We start from the raw sequence: 14,551 nt of genomic DNA, 5'->3' as shown, positions 1-14,551 counted from the left end.
ACCTGTGAATTCTGTGATCACGAGCCCCTGGGCAAAGACAAGGATGACTGGAGAAAACGGTTGTAGAAAGAATGTGGCATCTTGGCGTGCTGACTATTAAGAGCCTCGTCTAATGAGGTTGCCTTTGGAGAACATTTATGAAAGACACGGGTATTTTCACACTTTGTGTAACTTTAGAGTGGCTCATCCACATACCTCGTCCCCAGACTTCCTTCCTTATCACCAATTTCCAAACGTATTCCCTCCAATCCCATGAACATCACGTCAAACCTTTAGCCACAGCACACACACACTCTTTGTTTAGTGTGTGTTTGTACCTCTGGCCGTCTTCCTCGCAAAATGAGCAACCATGTGTGCTGCTCAAAGTTCTGCCCACTGGGAAGATTCTCCTTTACCCTTATCCTTTAGGGTCCCCTCTGAGTGGAGCAGTTGTGCTGCAACTTCCCACCTTCAGGTGGTACCTGAAATAATTCAAATCATGCAGAACCAACTCAGCAGTGCCCCCCCTATGAAGATGAAGTATATGTTATGTTCAGAATCCAACAAGGCCCACTAAGCATTGTACTTCTTTTTTTTTTAATGATTGGCACCTGAGCCAACAACTGTTGCCAATCTTTTTTTTTTTTTTTTTTGGTTTTTCTCCCCAAACCCCCCCCAGTACATAGTTGTATATTTTAGTTGTGGGTCCTTCTAGTTGTGGCATGTGGGACACCACCTCAACATGGCCTGATGAGTGATGCCATGTCCATGCCCAGGATCTGAACCGGTGGAACCCTGGGCCACCGAAGTGGAATGCGTGAACTTAACCACTCCACCATGAGGCCAGCCCCAAGCATTGTACTCCTTTCCTACTGGTAGGAGAAGCCAGAGGCAGCAAATTGTCTTTCTCCTTAGCAGGGATTTTTGACATGCCTCAGAATGCTGGGCCCCTAGAAAATTTACCAGGGTGGCAAGCTCCTTAATTTCTAAGGGATTTATTTCCCAGTCTCTGGCATGCTTGTGTCTTACCAAAGTATCTAGAGCACTTCTCACTCACCAGGTCCATCCAGCATGATATCATCCACGTAGCTGATAAAGCCCTGAGGAAGGAGAGTGAAGGTGTATTGCTGGCCCTGCCAGTTGAAAGTAAACTGCTTCTGGTGATCTTTACTAACAGGTATAAAGAAAAATCATTTGCCAGATTAGTAGCTGCATACCAGGTCCCAAGGGATGTCTTTGCTCTAGTAAAGAAATTGTGTCCTGAATAGGAGCTGAAATTGGAGTTAGCCTGATTAAGTTTATGTCACTGCCATTCTCCAAGGTCTGTTTGTCTTCTACACAGAACCAATAGACAAGTTGAAAAAGGATCTGGTAGGAGTCACCACTGCTATATCCTTTAAGTTCTGATGGCGACACTAATCTCTGCAATCTCTCCAGGAATGATGTGACTTTGGGTTTACCATTTTGGTAGGTACAGACTGTTCTAGAGGCTTCCACATGATATTTCCCATTGTAATAGCCCTCGTTACATGTGTTAGGGAGCCAGTGTAGAGTGGAATTGGGAGCAGCTCTTCTCATTGCTCTCCCTAATGGTTCAGTAGCAAAAGGCTACTTCTTCTTCCTAAAACTTTGGGCCTTGCTGGTTTAGAGGTACTAGTCCCCAGGAGAAGAAGGTCTCCACCAGGGGACATGAAAACAATTCTCTTAAAATGAAAGTAGAGACTGCCCCCAGGCTACTTTGAGTGTGTTTTTCAGAAATCTCAATCCTGCAGCCACAGGAAATAAGAGTCTCTTTTAAGGCGATCATAGAACAATCCTGCTTTCTCATCCAGGCCTTGAGCTGAGAATTTAAAGCCCGGAGCTCCTAATTTTCTTTCTCCAACTTCTTGAGTATACTTAGAAGCAAGCAAATAATCCCATTATACTTTCTATTTTCATTAAGTTGTTCAGTGGCAGCAAAACATGGTCACCCAAAGCCTTGCCTTCTATAGATTTTTGATTACAAGTGACTACAGTGCTGTCTTGCCGCTGCATGCCATAGTCTACCAGTGTCACCTTTACCATTGACAACAGGGTTATTAATGCCTTTAAATGTAATCAGATCAATTCAAGATTCCTTTCCTCAAGATTCTATTCCTCTAGAACCATTTCCAGTAGCTATAATGGTATTTGATCTTGATTTGATATTGATACTACGGATATTATTCAGGATTCATTCAGGGAAGGAGAAACACTAAGAGTATTATGCAATAAGGGATTTATTAGTGGAATAAGACATTACACATTTTGGAGAAACTGGGGAAGTAACCATCTGAATGGAGAAGCTGGTGGATCAGAGAAAAGACACTAATCAACGCTTCTGAAGTCAGGCATGTCCAGGTGTTAGAGCCGGATCCTAGAGAGTAGGTGGAGAATTTTATATGGAAGCCTGTTGCCTCCATCTGGGGGTTGGCCTGGGGTTGCTGTGGGTTGGCCTGAGGTTGCTATCGGTTGGAGGAACCAAGAATTGCTAAGAAAAGTTTCATGTGGAATGAGGGGACCTGGAACCTACTGGCACTTCTAGTCATGACAACTTTCACAGAGTAATTGCTACTACTGAACTTTTCTGCCTTCCCAATCATTCACAAATTAATCTTTTGGACAACTCTAATCCAGAATCATGCAGGGAAGAGGATTCTGGGAAATGTAGTTTCAGCTTACCCAAATTGACAGAGTACAAAAGAGTATACCACATGCCATTTATTAGCTGCTTGATATTGAGCAAACTATTTTGTCTGTGAGCCTCTCTAAGTCTCTTCCCATCTCAGGGTTTGGACAAGATCTTCTGGGACATTTTCCTGGATTTCTATAAGATCCTCTGTTGCTGGGGATCTTCCACTAACAGGTCCCTTGATATGGGCCATACTTCCTCCCACTGGCCACTTGTGACTCTCAGCCTCATGGCTCCTGGCAGTCTTTCCCTAGCTGGGGTCACCTATCCCTTCCAGGCAGCCCTCTTGGGCAATACACATCTGGCCCTTGGAAAACATGCAAACATCCATGCTCTGCTAAGCTCTCGAGGTGCAGCTCACTCCCAAAATAGTTCTCTAGACTCACTATCCAGGCCAGCAAGCCAGTCACAGCCACTTGCCTTCAGATTATTTTCAGGCCTGAGTCTCTCTGCCACTGCACTCCAATGGATTCAAGTCAGACTCCTGGAGTTCTTTTCTGCAATCTCCCTCTTAAGTGGATTATAGTAAGAAAGAATCAGCACCTAAACCTTCCCTTTGGCTGGGGGAGGAAGGAAGTGACCACCCTCTCAAGATGAATCTTCATTACCACATGCCTTTCAACCTGAACTCTTAGCCCTCTCTTACACAGTCCGGAGGTGGGTAATGGTCTAATGACCATCCTTTTACAAATCTGTAGAGTCTACTGTCTTGATTTAGAATGTTGGGGTAGTTGAGAATTGCTGATACTCTTCTTTTCCTGACCTTTGGGGCCTGTGCTCAAATTTTGAGATGGGAAGAGTCCCATTAACATACTGTTACTAAATAAAGAGCTTAGCACAGTGCTTGGCACATGGTAGACATTCGCTAACAGAAGTGATGGTGTATTGCCAATTACTCAGCATGTAGATCAATCCAGCGTTTGAAAATGGTTGGAATCCTCTTCCTCTAAGACAGACTGAAGGGGAGTTTGTACCCTCATGTAAGGCTTGAAAGGCAGTTGCCTGGTCCTCCTTATGCCCAGTCTACGTGTCTATTCCAAATATAATGTTTACAGCCATCTAAGTCCAGTAGCCTCTGCACCCAAGCACACACTCGGACCCACATTCAGTGACAAATCACAAGCCCAAGGAAGTCAGGAACCAGCTTGGCTGCTCACACTGCGGGAAGGGAGAAATGAGCCCTCCCCTGTTCTGAAGTCCCATCTCAGCCACAGCAGGTGGAGCGAGAACGTGCTGCTGTGTGTTGGGCTACGTGCAGCCAGCGTGCCCTGGACTGACGTACTGACGTCTGTCTTGATTAGTCAGTCTCTGCGCTGAACTAGTTTTTATATAGTTTGAATATCAGCCTTGCTGTGGGCATAGAGATACTCAAATCCACGGATGCACAGAAACACCAGCAGCATACGTGCATACACCATTACATCTTCATACAGGGGTGCACATGCAGTCACTTTCCTTAAGTTTAAAAGAAGAAGTTACGTGAACTTGGAAAATATGAACTGAGCTGATCTGGGGTGTGACAACATGTTAGGGAAACACTGATGTATGTGTTTCAAGTCTTTCTCTTGGCCTCTGTCTTAGTCTTTAGGTCTTCATTTCTTTGGTTGTTAGATCTCACAAGCAGCACTGGAAAGGATTAAAGAGGACACAAGCATATCCTCCAAAAAAAACTCCCAAACCCAGAAATACAACATAGAGTCATCATTTTCTAGATTGTAAGGGTGTACTGAGAAAGGTTCAATAAACACACTAGGGCAGGGGTTGGTAAAAGTTTTCTATCAAGGGTCTGATAGTAAATGTTTTAGGCCTTGTGGACCATATGGTCTCTTTGCAAACTCAGTTCTGCTGTCATAGCAGAAAAGTAGTCATAGACAATAATAAACAAATGAGCATAGTTATGTTCCAATAAAACTTTATTTACAAAAACAGTCAATGGGCCAGATTTGGCCCATGGGCTGTAGTTTCCAGACCCCCACCGTAGAGTCTAAAGAGCCCAGAAGCCATCAAGACTGGCTTCACAGGTCTTCCAAAGGTTGATAGGCGCTCCATTCTGTCTCCTGCAGGAAGGACAAAAATCAACTGTGTTGGATGCGGCACCAGTTTTAATTATTTCGTGCTGTGCTGTGGTGTTTTGATGTTCTTCTTAATGAGTGATCTCAATTCCTGCTTTTTGTCTCTACTTCCCTCTTTCTGTGTATATATTTCTAAATGCTTCCCATTCTTCTTCGTTCTGTCCCCTTGCACTGACAGGGTGGGTGATTTTGGAATGAGAATCTTTCACATTCATCCGTGCTAAAATCCTGGCTTCTTTTCAGGCTCCCCGTCTTTACTGGAGTAAAGAGGCAGTGTGCGGTGATGTAAAGAGCACTTGTCTGGATCACTGGGCAGGACACGCTACCAGTTTACTGTGCGACTCTGAGCAAATTACCTAATCTCTCTGAGCCTCCCTTTCCTCATCTATCAAATAAGAGAGTTGGCGAACTGATCTCTAAAATCCCTTCTAGCTCTAAGCTTGTAATTTTAAGAAGCTGCAGCCTCAACTCTAGGAACTGTCTGGGGCCATTAATTAGGATGTCACTCACAGACCTTAATGAAACTGCCAGGAGGTCACAGAAATTAGCCACACAATCTCCTGTAGTTGGCAACCTTCCTGAGGCCTCCACAGCTGAGGAGGTGGGGATAGCAGCTAACTTCAGGAATCTGAGATGACATCCTACTAAGGGGGGAAAGGAAGACAAATGTCTCCAGGACCCCTATGCTCCAGGGAGATTAATTTGCATTCCTAAACTGCACTGAAGCAGCTATAAATGTGCACAGAGGTTGACTTGGTTGGAAAGAGGACCCTAGGTAGCTGGTGTTGGGAGGTGGGATACTTTCCCTTCTCCGCCACCCCTCGCCCTGTGGGACTCTTCTGGCCATATAAGAGACACCTCTCAGAGCCCACCAAATACATATACGAATAGGTCAGGAGGAAACAGAGACTTTGAGGGATTAAAAAAATGCATTAGCAAATCCCAGCATGTGCCAAAGGAAGGAGGTCTTCTCTGGAAGCAGAGATGAGGGAGGTCAGGGAAGCAGGATGTCAGCTGGGCGGGGCTGGCGTTGGTTGGCAGCCTGGGGGAATTCGTACAGCATCATCCCCATTCTGTCAGGCTCATCCCCCAGCTCAAAGCCCTGAGGCTTGTGGATGCAGCAGACAGACAGGCAGAGGGCTGGAGCCCTCTCCCCTCCTCCGGGACAGTCACAAGGCGGGTGGGGAGGGAGTGGAAAAGCCCACAGCCTGGCCTCCAGGAGAGCAGGCTCTTATTGTCTGACTGCTAAAGCTGTCTCATTCGTAGCCTAAATAATTCACTCACCAATCTCTCAAGGAGCATTAGAAGAAAAACAGAACCCGACCCAGCCCTCACGCTCAGGTTGCCACTGCACTGAAGGCAGGCTAGGAGGCTGGGAGGCAGTCCCCAGCTGCAGACACTGCCAGTCTGCAAAGAGTCATTGGGGCTGACAACCTTCCAAGAATGACCTGGGGCCTGCTTTTGTACAGCCCTCGAGCTAAGAATAATTTTTACATTCTTAAAAAGTTTTTTTTTTAAAACAAAACAAACAACAACAACAACAAAAGATGCCAAAGAGACCATATGTGGCCTGCAAAACCTAAAATATTTACTATCTGGCCCTTTGCAGAAAAAGTTTACCAACCCCTTAATTAATTCCCCAGCCTTGAAGGAGGTGATGAAAATCTTTGACCTAATCTCCGACGACCCCACTACCTGCAGAGATTTAAAGTTTCAGAGTTCTGATATTTACAGTCTAGTGAGAAGGTGGCATCATTGTTCACCCCATTACCAAAAACAAAACAAAACAAAAACAAGAAGATAAACCCTGGAGTGGGGTGAACAGTCTTGATTCTACCACATGGTGAGGGAGGGAGAGAAGGGAGAGGCTGAGACTCAGACTCAATCCCTTGTCTCATTCACCTTCTCTGAGGGTCAGACTTCAGCCCTGTCCAGGTCGATCTCCACTGAGAGCCCTCCCCTCAAGGCCCCCACCACACCCTGAAATCCCAGTGATCCCAGCTGATCCCAGCAGTCACTGAGGCTGTCATTCTCTTCCTGATGAGATATCCAAGTAGCCCGCGTCTCTGAGTCCCTGAAGCCCGTGTGTCAGCCTGACTGTCCCAGCCCTCAGTCTGAGACAGAGGCTCCATCCAGCCCAGCAGGGGATCCCCTCCCGCCCAGCATGGCCTTTGAAGGGAGAGGACTCTGATCAGCCCTGCACCCCACTCAGACCCCCTCTTGGAGCCAGAGCCTCTAAGAGTTACAGCCTAAGGACTCCAGAAGAGCCGGGCAGAGGTGGGCAATGGGGCTGCCAGCTCAGAGTGCCCCAGACATAACTGGGCTGAGTGACCTCTGGGCTGTCATGGGTATGTTTGGAATTTTAGGGGCTGAGGGCAGAGTGGCGATCCAATGGCCCCGCATCCTGGTGTGTATTCTGGATTATTTCAGATAGGAGAACAGTGAGCTTCGTAAAATGCCTGCCCTAGCCTCTCTCAAGAAAAATGTTTCTGCTGTCCAGCCAGTTCTTTGCAGGTTCCTGTTCTTGAGATGAAAACAACACATGGAACGTCCAGGCTGGAGTCCCAGCACCCAGGCTAACGGAAAGGGCAGCAGTCCTAGAGACTTGGGAGCCCATGCTGTAAGACCTTGAGCAAGTCACCTCACCTCTCCAGGACTCAGTTTCCTCATCTTTGAAAAGAAGCAAATAAACAAAAACCTGAGGAGGTTGTATGGGGGTGATTTTAAGGCCCTGTCCATCCCCTACCCAACGAGTAGCCCAAACCAGGCCATGCCTCTGCAGAAGCTTTGCTGGGAAGTTGTGTGGCTTCATCTCTGCTTTCCTTCCCCAGATCAAGCCAGTCCCATCCGAACGAGATCCAGCTGGTCTGGCATAAGGGAGCAGGTTTTCCTTCAGTATGTCAGCAGCTTTTGGGGTCTTTGGACTGATGTGAGGAAGGGAAGTGGTAGGGAGAGAATGTGACCTTTGTCTCTGTGCCCTGTGGCCAGGGGGTGGCTGAAGAGCTGTGGGAGTCTCAGCCCCATGCCCCCAACACGCCCACAGCATATGGCCCAGAAGCCACAGTCTGATACCACACGCTTTAATCTAACTTATCTAAATTGTCTTTTGTCAACTCTCCAACTTGACTGGACATGCCTCGAGGGCAGGAATTGTATCTCGACCTTCTTCTGCGTGCCCCGGCAGAGCCCAGCACAATACTAGGTATGTGGCTGGAGATCTGTCCACCTCTGCTGAGCAGCTTAACTGAAACGCCCCTGGAAGAGGGATGCTGCATTTGGCAGGGCCGCGTGTCCATGTAAGAGAATCTCCATATTTGCTGGCTGATAACCGGATACCATTCTTCAGTCTGTGGCTCAGTCAGGCTGTCCTGTCCAGGCCATGACCCCAAGAGCTATCGTGTGACCTAGCAAGCAAGTAATGGAGGAAGGTTAGAGAAGGGAAGGCCTATCCCATCCCAGCATGCCCAAGACTCCCCAGGATATGCAGGCCACGGAGAGGCCGCTGCTGCCCATCCCCTCCCCGTGCAGCAGTCCAGACTGGGAAAACGTGGCCGGGGGGGGGGTGGGGGGTGGGGTCCCTTGCAGACATAAACCAGGTGCGCCTCACACTGTTTGCTGCAGAAGAGCCATCCAAAGGGCCAGCACAGTGCTACAAACCCAAACCTATCACATGGTGGCAAATGTCACAAGCTCTGTGGTGGATCTCACTCTCTTCTAGTCTCCCATATCCTCAGAATGGCTGTCTCCCTCACCTGCCTGCAGACAGGAAGCTCTACTTTATATGCAGCCATACTTTTTCTTGCTGTAGTTCCCTCTGTTCCGTGCTCTAGGAGAATTCCGCTCTCTTCAGAACCCCGAGGGCCACCTTCCCTTCTCTATTTTTCTGTTTGCTCCTTTGCTGTGTGCGGTGGTGGGAAGGGAAGGCAGAGGTAGAGTTTTGGCTTGCCCCACAGTGTCACTCATGTGTACAAATGGCGATGACACAGCGATGCAACTGATTAACCGTGATACACGTGGAATTGCTAACGAGTTTGATAAAATTTTAATTACCCTTGTTCTGCAGGGCAGGCAGCAAACCATGAAAATAATAATCCTCTCGGGTGCTGTCACGGCAGTTGGACTAGAGGAAGGCAGGTGTGAGCTGTAGGAAGTTAATAATCATGGGAGTGTGGGAGTGGGGCCTGTGTAGGGGAGGAGGGCAGAGTGGCTACTGTAGAGATTGGCCCCTGAATTATCTAGATAATTTCCTCAACTCTCTACTTTGTTCTTATAGACCTGACATTTTCTGGGAGGCAAACTTGCTCTAGGCAGAGGAAGAAACCAAAGCACATGGAGCATCAGGAATTTGCCCATAAGGACACAGAGAATTTCAAATCCAGAGGCCCTAACTTGGGTCCCCAGAGTTAGGACAAACTCGGCGGGACTGTCCGGGGATGTGCTCACACGGTTTGCAGATCTCATTGGACACTGACATCCTAGACCCTCAAGGCTCTTGTGCCCCCTTTCCCACCTTTAGCAGCTTAGGTGAAGGGGGAACAGTGGGGGGATGCAGTGTCCATCCTTGGATACCTTGGTGGTTTTGACTTTGTGTCCGCTGCTGCAGCTCCATCCCGAAAGGTCTGGAAGCACTTTACATTCTTCCCCTGGCAGGCAGGGCTCCATCTGACACCACCACTTCTGCAGGACAATGGAGGCTGTGGGAGCAGGAGGCAGTGAGGCAGCTCTAAGCCCCCTGCAAGTGCAGCATGCAGTCCAGGGGGTCTATGTAGAATGAAGTGCACCTTTGTACACACCCCGGGCTTTGAGCCCTGCATTTTCCCCTTGTCTTTCCCCTACTTGGGCTGCCCAGAGAGGCAGGACTCAGGCTAAGGCCTGAACACACAACCGCATCAACTTCAATCCCAGAGACAGCGACACCTCATCAAAGACAGCACAGGGGGAAGGCAGGGGAAGTCGTCTCTAAGGCAACCCGTGAATTGAGCCACCACATCATTAGCAGAGAGGCACAGTCTTCAACATGCTCCCTAGGTGTACGTGAACGAGTTTGCGAGCTGTTTGGAGGGGTCTACAGACCAAGAGTGCCAAGCAGGCGTGCATGTGAGCACAAGCGGGCATGCTCATAGTGCCACCATGAGCATGAGCAAATGAGCATGGGTGGCGCCGTGGGAAAGGGGGTGGGTATGAAGGCATGCACGTGTGAGCAATACACGTGTGTCCATGAGAGAGGAGGGTAAAGGCTGCTGGAGAATGAGAGGAGGGCACATGTAAGAGGCCTGGGAAGGAGCAGTAGGTGAGGAAGTCCATGTCTGGAGAAGTGAGTGTACGGCAATGAGTCTGACGGGAGGTGTGACAGGATGTGTGTGAGGGAATGCGTCTGTGCATGTGCCAGGCAGTGGGCGTGGATGAGGGAAGGCGAGTGCATACCAGGGCCCTTCCTTATCTGTGAAACGGGGATGGTCACAGCTGCCCTCTCCCCTGCAGAAGTTACCCCATCATTTGAGACTCTGAGCACAGAAGCCCTGGGATGGGTATGAAATTGTATCCCCAGCAGATGGTGAGGCCTAGATGCACCTTCTTATCTCTCTGATCAGGCCCTCCTCCCGGGTCCTGGCCTCTCACTCACCGTCCACACAGGAGGGCTTTGCCCGCGTGGTGCCAGCCACCTGGCCAGAAAAGCAAGAGCATTTGACAGTCTGGGAGCGCTCTTCGATGTGGTTCCGGTTGCAGCAGCGATGAGCAGCAATCACCTCACAGGTGCCCTGCTTCACGAGGACTGAAGGCGCCAGCGCAGGATCAGGTTCCCAGCCCAGGCCTGCAACCCTGCCTGCCTCCCGCCCTCCCTGGATTTTCTCAAACCCCTCCTCCCAGCTTAGGGGAGGGGTGTTTAAGAGATTTTCAATTGCAGGGGAGGAGGAGACAGATGAAATCTCTCTGCCGCTTCACAATGTTCCTGTCCTTCCTTCCTCCCCAGGGAGGCCACACTCATCACCTATTGGCAGAGCCTGGCCCTTGGGCAGAAGAAAGATGGAGTCCCACACCAACCCCCACCTCCCCTGCTTCCTCTGGGTGAGGGCCAGGGCCCCCGGGGGCTTACAATGCGTGGGGAGGATCATCCGCTTACACAGGCTTTAGCCATCCCAGAAGGAAAACCACAGAATTAGGCCAGGATGCTAGACTTAAGCCCCCACCCTCAGGCCTCTCTCCCTGCAGAACACCTTCCAGCCTGGAAGGGAAGGTGAGCAATGGGTCTGCCCATGCCTTCTCCAGGCTGGGAGAGCAGAGTGGGCAGAGTTTTCTGGGTGAAGAACAAAAGAGGAGGCAGAACCTTTAGAATCTGTGGATTTCAATCCATCTTGGAGATCTGCCTGCTGTGGAACGGGGCTGGGTGGTGTCCAGCTCTCCAGGCATCCTGGGAAACCCCCTCCCCAGGCCCCACCACCTCCTTCAAACCTGTGGGAGCTGGAGGCTGCAAGGAAGCAGAGGCCAGGAGGGTCCACAGCCAAGCCAAGCAAAGTGCCAGCAGCCAGCCGCCAGTGCTCCAGTTCTGCGCGGCCCTGTCATGCATCCTGCAGAGAGAGTGACACCTGCTAGACTCCAGGCAGGAGTTCCCCCCAGTGCCCAGCTCTAGCACCTCTGTGCCAGGCATGCTGGGAGGCACAGAGGTGGCTGGGATGCACACCTTGTCCCCAGGCAGTCTCAGCCCGGCACACTCTCTATGGAAAGTGGTGAGGGCCACAGTAGAAAGGGAGCAGGAAGGGAGACTGTCCTGCTGGGAGAAGCATGGAAAGCTTTATGGAGGAAGTGACATTGAAGAAGGGTCTTAAACAACGAACCAGATACGGTCCCATGAAGGGCTGTGACACGAGGTGAACAATAAGGCTGACACCTAGTTTTTGAGCACTTCACAAATATGCTCTTGAAGCCTTCCCAACTGAACTACAAAGGAGGATTATGTGTACCCACTTTACAGATGAGCAGACTGATACTCAAAGAGCCTGGACACGACCTAAACAACCATCATAAAGGACTGGCTAAACACACTGTGGAGCATCTGTACAAATGCAGCCCCAACTAGGCAGCTGTAAAAAGGAGGAAAGGCTTCATGTACTGAGGCATGCAACGATCTCCAACAATAACCCACTATTAAGGGGAAAAAAGCAAAGTGCAGGGTGCTGTGCATAAAATGTGTAAAAGGGGAGCCAGCCCCGTGGCCGAGTAGTTAAGTTCGTGTGCTCTGCTTCAGCAACCCGGGGTTTCGCCAGTTCGAATCCTGGGCACGGACATGGCACTGTTCATCAGGCCATGCTGAGGCAGCATCCCACATGCCACAACTAGAAGGACCTACAACTATGTACCAGAGGGCTTTGGGGAGAAAAAGGAAAAATAAAATCTTTAAAAAAAAATGTGTAAAAGGAAGGGATTATATGTTGCTCAAATATGCATAAGCTAGCTCTGGAAAATATTTAAAAAAAGAACTAATACAATTGATTGCCACCAAGAAGGGGAATGGTTGGCTGGGAGACAGAGGTAGAAGGGAGATTTATTTTTCTCCTTATTGTTCTTTCACTTTTTGGGTTTTGAACCATGGGCATGTAATAGCAATTCAATTTAAACAAATTTAAATTTGAAAAGGAAGAAATGAAACAAGGCTAATGGAAGTCAAATGACTTGCCCAAGGCCAGGCAGCACGTGGGTGGCAGAGCCCAGAAGCCTGCCCTAGTCCCACTGCATCACCTTGCTTCTGCTCTCTTCCTCATTCCTTCTACTCCTCCATCGTTGATAGTTTAGGCTTTCCAGATCTGTTGCAGAGGGTGGGCTAGAAATGGAGGGAATCCCAGGAAAGCAGAGCCACAGAGCGGCAGGGAGCTGTCCAGGCATAGAAGGTGCCTGGACCATCCCGTCTGCTGCACTGCTGGCCCCTTGGGGCATCGCTGGGCTCCTTCAGGTGCCAGCACAGTGCTGGGAACACCAGAGGCCAAACCAAATGCCAGGACCCTGATGCTCCCCTGGATAGGATGCCGGATCACTCTCCCTCCTTCAACTCCCCCTCTTCAACTGCCTCCTCACTCACCTTTTTTGGGATCTTTCAGCTTCTGTCTGTTCATCCACTGGCCTCAGACTCGCTCTACCTAGACAAGTAGGAAAGATTCTTAAGAGGTTGTATAAAGGACGGAGGGAGCCCATGGTCCTGCAGGGGGTGAACGGGGTCTGGGTGAAGTCAAGTGGGTGTGCTGGGCACTGAAGTAGAACCCAGTTGTGAAGCTGTTCCCCAAGATGCCAGGGCAGGGGGCAGAGCCTTCCTCTGCCCTGGGAATTCACAGGGGTCCTTGCAGATTCTGGCAACATGTAGGGTAGGGAACATGAGAAGAGTGGCCTGAGGGAGTCTCTCTGTCCCCAGAGTGAAGCGGGGCTGACGGTAGGAGGTGTCTAAGAATCAACATTCTCACCTCCCTGGCCTTGGGAGGGAGCTGAAGGCCAGGGAAGGGTTCCTGAGCAGAATCTGACAGAACGCTGCTGGAAGAGGCCCCTGAGGTCCTGAATCCTCTCTGCCTCCTCCTCCTCTCCCCATCGCACCTGCTTCCTGGACTCATATGGAGCTGGCTCAACTCCGCCGCCTTCGCCCCATTCCCACTCCTGAGGGCTAGAAGGGGGGTCCTCCAGGTCTCTGAGCCTCAGAGGCCACAGCCCCAAGGGCTTCTCCATTTCTCCCTACGACCTCTCCTCCCTCCCTCAGCCTGCAAAGGGAGGTGGAACTGAGGCAGGTAGGATGGTGGGGCCCAGGAAGGACGGGGAGCCCTGTGTCCCAGCTCCCCCAAGTAAGAGCCCAGAGAGGACCATGGGGGCAGATGGAGGAAATGGTGCCAGCACCCCAGGAAAGGGTGTACTCTATGGGCCCTTCTAGATGTACCTCTTTCCTGAGTAGGTGTCTCCTCTCCCTGTCCATATCACAACCTTCATTTTGATCCTTACAAACGCAGCTTTGTTTTCTCTCTGGTGGTCCCCATCCCATTTCTCTCTGAGCTGCCACACCCTCCAATCCAGCTCTCTCATCTCTCCTGTGAACCCCAAGACCCAAAAGACTGGGGGTGGCCATTTGAGCTGGGTTCTCTGGCATTCTATTCCCTCCCTCAGAGACAGCTGGAGAAGGAAGCTTCTGGGATTTGTTCTGGGGCTTCCACACTCCTGCCTCAGTTTCCCAGGCTGTTTTTCCCAAACCCCAATCCAGGCTATGTTGAGGCTGACTTAGCAGTCTGCTAGCAGCCTGGGGTTGCGAATGGAATCCACAAGCCCTCTTAACCTTTCCCTACCTTCCCCTCCCCCAAGGCCCACTCCCTCCACGTTCTGAGCCCCCACGCCTGAGACCTACCCGGCCCACGGCGGTGCCACCGGTTCCACCGCCAGCCTGAGGTTCCCCCGGCCTCGAAGCCCGGGACCAAGACTCGGAAAGGCAGACTTCGCGCTGGAGCGGCCAGCTCGGGTGCTGTCTAATCCGGAGCCCTGTCCCCCTTACCAAGTTGCTGTGTCCCCGAGGCAGCGGGGCTCTGGCCAAACCGGGATCATGGTCATGCCTGATCCCGCTCCGGGCCCGTCGGCGCTGCAGAGCTCAGCCGGGGTCCCTCCGAGGCTCGGGCCGGCAGGTGGGGAGCGCTCATCTGCCGCCGCCTCCTTCTCGCCGGGGCCGCCCTCGCTTCACCAGCCCCGCGCGGGCCCCGCCGCCGCCACCCGCGGAGCGCGTGACCGGCCGGGGGGGGGTGGGGGGGGGGGGGGGGGGGGGGGGGGGGGCGGGGGG

At 50.8% G+C, this 14,551-nt stretch overlaps 1 protein-coding gene across 4 annotated transcripts; it reads right to left on the bottom strand.

The window, feature by feature from the left end:
• Positions 1-4,609: 4,609 nt before the first annotated feature.
• On the bottom strand, positions 4,610-14,416 carry TAFA3 (TAFA chemokine like family member 3). Of its 4 annotated transcripts, XR_006886049.1 has the most exons (7): positions 14,129-14,416; positions 12,833-12,890; positions 11,212-11,327; positions 10,385-10,534; positions 9,331-9,455; positions 8,812-8,902; positions 4,610-4,746 (listed from the first exon to the last, which is right to left on the bottom strand). XR_006886049.1 is itself a non-coding variant. In XM_046645696.1 (6 exons), exons 3-6 carry the CDS (start codon positions 11,324-11,326, stop codon positions 4,705-4,707), a joined length of 432 nt encoding a protein of 143 aa, XP_046501652.1. In that variant the 5' UTR covers position 11,327; positions 12,833-12,890; positions 14,129-14,416; the 3' UTR covers positions 4,613-4,704. The 4 variants fall into 4 exon arrangements, 3 of the variants coding, with proteins under 3 accessions (XP_046501652.1, XP_046501653.1, XP_046501654.1); XM_046645696.1 differs by lacking the exon at positions 8,812-8,902 and having other exon boundaries at positions 4,613-4,746; XM_046645697.1 differs by lacking the exon at positions 8,812-8,902 and having other exon boundaries at positions 4,613-4,746; positions 14,273-14,416.
• Between the last annotated feature and the right edge of the window lie 135 nt (positions 14,417-14,551).

Source organism: Equus quagga, chromosome 18 (assembly GCF_021613505.1).
Source record: "Equus quagga isolate Etosha38 chromosome 18, UCLA_HA_Equagga_1.0, whole genome shotgun sequence".
In the NCBI taxonomy this organism is placed as follows: Eukaryota; Metazoa; Chordata; class Mammalia; order Perissodactyla; family Equidae; genus Equus; species Equus quagga.
This window is presented reverse-complemented; position numbering and strand designations above follow the sequence as displayed.

Bases quoted from the DNA above. Each gene is read 5' to 3' on its own strand.
- TAFA3 (XM_046645696.1), bottom strand. From the start codon at position 11,326: ATGCATGACAGGGCCGCGCAGAACTGGAGCACTGGCGGCTGGCTGCTG. The intron at 9,456-10,384 runs GTGAGTGAGAGG...CTGCTCCCACAG, and splicing joins AAAGCCCTCCTGTGTGGACG to CCTCCATTGTCCTGCAGAAG. The intron at 4,747-9,330 runs GTATCCAAGGAT...TCCTTCCTGCAG, and splicing joins ACAAAGTCAAAACCACCAAG to GAGACAGAATGGAGCGCCTA.